The sequence below is a fragment of the Amphiura filiformis genome, chromosome 2 (assembly GCF_039555335.1).
Source record: "Amphiura filiformis chromosome 2, Afil_fr2py, whole genome shotgun sequence".
In the NCBI taxonomy this organism is placed as follows: Eukaryota; Metazoa; Echinodermata; class Ophiuroidea; order Amphilepidida; family Amphiuridae; genus Amphiura; species Amphiura filiformis.
Genome location: NC_092629.1, coordinates 21,789,311 through 21,792,144, shown reverse-complemented (window position 1 = coordinate 21,792,144; position 2,834 = coordinate 21,789,311). Strand labels below are relative to the sequence as shown.

Here is a 2,834-nt window from a genome sequence, read left to right as displayed (position 1 = left end):
TTGAAATCTTAACTTCAATGTTTTGGAAAGTTTTGAATTGATAAGACTGCTAAATAGGTTGAATGATTTGTCATATTATAATGTATGTATGCTTAGAGACAAAAGTTTAACTTGTGTTTAGAATAGTTTTCATACAAATAGCCATGTATATTTGTACCTTGTCTTGGTAATATATTATTATCTATAGTCCAAGATTAATGCATTCTATTGTTTAGCAATGGAATGTAGACTTTTTAATGGTTAATTATTTTCGTTTATCATTGATTATTGTAAAATTGACAATCAGAAGTAGTCAGTGTGTTTTTGGAAACAGTTTCATGAACTTGTTACTCTTTTAAGTAGTTCATGCATACTTCTGACAATCTTTATTATTTACTCTTTCAATTATTCTTTACTCAATTTTTAGACTCATAGTCATGGTTTGTAATGGATTAATGCCAGGAGACGTAGTTTATATCATGTGAACAATTTCTTAATTGTGTTACTGATATTGTTATACGTTCAGGTTGAGAAAGTTATTTTGTTTTGCCGTGCTTTCGAGTGGTGTTTCTGTTTACATTCCAGTTTGAATCTATATTTGTATTTAATCTTTTATTTTATATTATATTCTATATTCAATTATAATCATGTTTTGATCTTATATTTATATATCTCAAACTCCAAAATTCCATTATGTTTCCTAGTAATTTGAAGTTTCAAACCATGTAATTACTTTAGTAATTAATTCATCACAATTTCTGATAAACCAAAAGTATTTCTTTTCTGTTTAATGAATTTGATATTTGAAGGGATTAAGTCTGTTAAACATTTGTTTTGTTTGCGCAACTTTGTTTAATTTACATACTAAATCTGGTGTTCAATTTGTCTGTTTTATTATGCAGGGTTTTTTTTATATGGTGAATTCCACTTTTATACAACAAATAGCCGACAATAAACTGACATGTTTGAGAAGAATAAACTCTTGCATCCCGTGTCCAAATCCTGTGTTACATTTTTGGCGTAGTCGGCAGGATTTTGATACAACCATTCACCAAACCCCCGGCTTGTTGGAAGGCTTGAATTTGAGTTCTGAAGATACCAAACTATGGTTGGCGACTAGTAAGCTGGTTACAACAGAAAGATGTCGACGGGCAGATGAGGTACTACCACAGTCTTTGCCATTACCATGATGTGCCACTACCAGGAAAGACAGGAAGATCAAGGAGCCTCAAGAGACGAACTTGAACTCTGTGACTTGAACTTGAATCTATATTAAACAATCAAAACAATAAAAACTGATTGTTTATATACATATATGATTACTTTATACCCGTGCGCCTGATATGGTTTACCTGTGTGATATATCTTTATGTACCTGTATGAAATCTTCATTATATTGACACCCAGTTATGGTATAATGTGTAAAATACTATAATTTATACATGTATTATGTAATGCCTACAGTTTTATCGGTTTTATCCAATGTCTAGTTTCTGTTATTGCACTGAGTAAGTTTTTTTAAGGTTCAGTAAGTATGGAAGTTGACCAATTGAAACAACAATTGGCTGCTTTACAGCAAGCATTACAACAAGAACATGACAAGGCAGCTGATGCCAAACAGGACAGCGATGAGGCTAAAGCCGAATTGAAGAAAACTGAGGAGAAGCTGAAAGAACTAACGAAGACAGGCGGTACAAAGCCAATCTACCTGGCACCTGGTAGACGCCTTGAAGTCTTCAAGGGCAAGGCAGTCAAAGTATCCGACCCTCGATATACGACTGGGTGGCTGATGTCCGCGCGCAGCTAGAACTGCGGTCTTTAACTAATACTGAGGCAGCGGCATTCATTAAAGAGCATCTCTCCGGTGACGCCAGGAAGGAGATTGGTGGCCGGGGTGACACCATCAGCTCGAAGCCCGAAGAAATACTTCAGATATTAGTTAGAGTGTTCGGAGATGGAGACAATCTACCTCAGCTCCAGCAACGGTTTTTCAGTTACCGACAAGAACCGAATCAGGATCTTCTAAGCTGTTCCTTGGCATTAGTTCACTTGTACGACCGTATGTCATGCTTGGACGAGTCTTACAAAGCGAGTCGGCAAATTTCACTGAAAGGGCAACTTGCAGAAGCAGTCCACGATGAGAATTTGAGACGGGAGCTACGGCGCCTTAACATTGAATCACCGTCATTGTCTTACTTCGATTTTCGGGATCGAGCAGTAAAGTGGTTAGGAAAATCGCCAAAGAAGACAAAGGATGTCTCTCTTAATGAGACAAGTACTGGTGAAGACAGTGTGTTGGCACTCCTGAAGAAGCAGGCAGAGCAACTGGATGCTCAACAGAAGCAGATAGATAAACTGCAGACGATGCTTCAGACCAGGAGAGAACGCAGATGTTTCCGTTGCAACCAAGTTGGACACTTCAAGGCCGACTGCCCCAAGAAATCCAGTGAGACAAGAAGGGACCAACAACAACGTCCTTTAAACGCATAGAGCCTGCCATTTCGAGCCAAATGGTGGGCGGGTCAAACGATGGCTCCATCCTTCAAAAGGCCATAGGGGACTGCCCGGAGACAGAGGTCACTGTGGGCAAGTCAAACTTACAGAGTCTGATAGACTCAGGTGCACAGGTCTCCACACTCACGGAATCATTTTACAGAGAGCACCTCGCTCACCTGGTGGAGACTGAAGACGTGTCAGAGTACCTAACTCTAACAGGAGCACAAGGACTGGAAATCCCCTATGTTGGCTATATCGGGTTGACCATGCAATATGCAGGACACACTTTTCCTGGAATGGGATTCTTCGTCGTGAAAGATCCAGCTAACACTGCCATTGCTGTCAAGAAGGTCAGAGTA

The 2,834-nt window shown here is 38.9% G+C and overlaps 1 protein-coding gene across 1 annotated transcript; it reads left to right on the top strand.

The window, feature by feature from the left end:
• Window positions 1-1,459: 1,459 nt before the first annotated feature.
• LOC140145993 (uncharacterized) lies at window positions 1,460-2,469 on the top strand. Its single transcript, XM_072167730.1, is given in 2 exon segments — window positions 1,460-1,745; window positions 1,748-2,469. Coding segments are annotated over 2 exon segments (954 nt in total). The 5' UTR covers window positions 1,460-1,513.
• The last annotated feature ends 365 nt before the right edge of the window (window positions 2,470-2,834 follow it).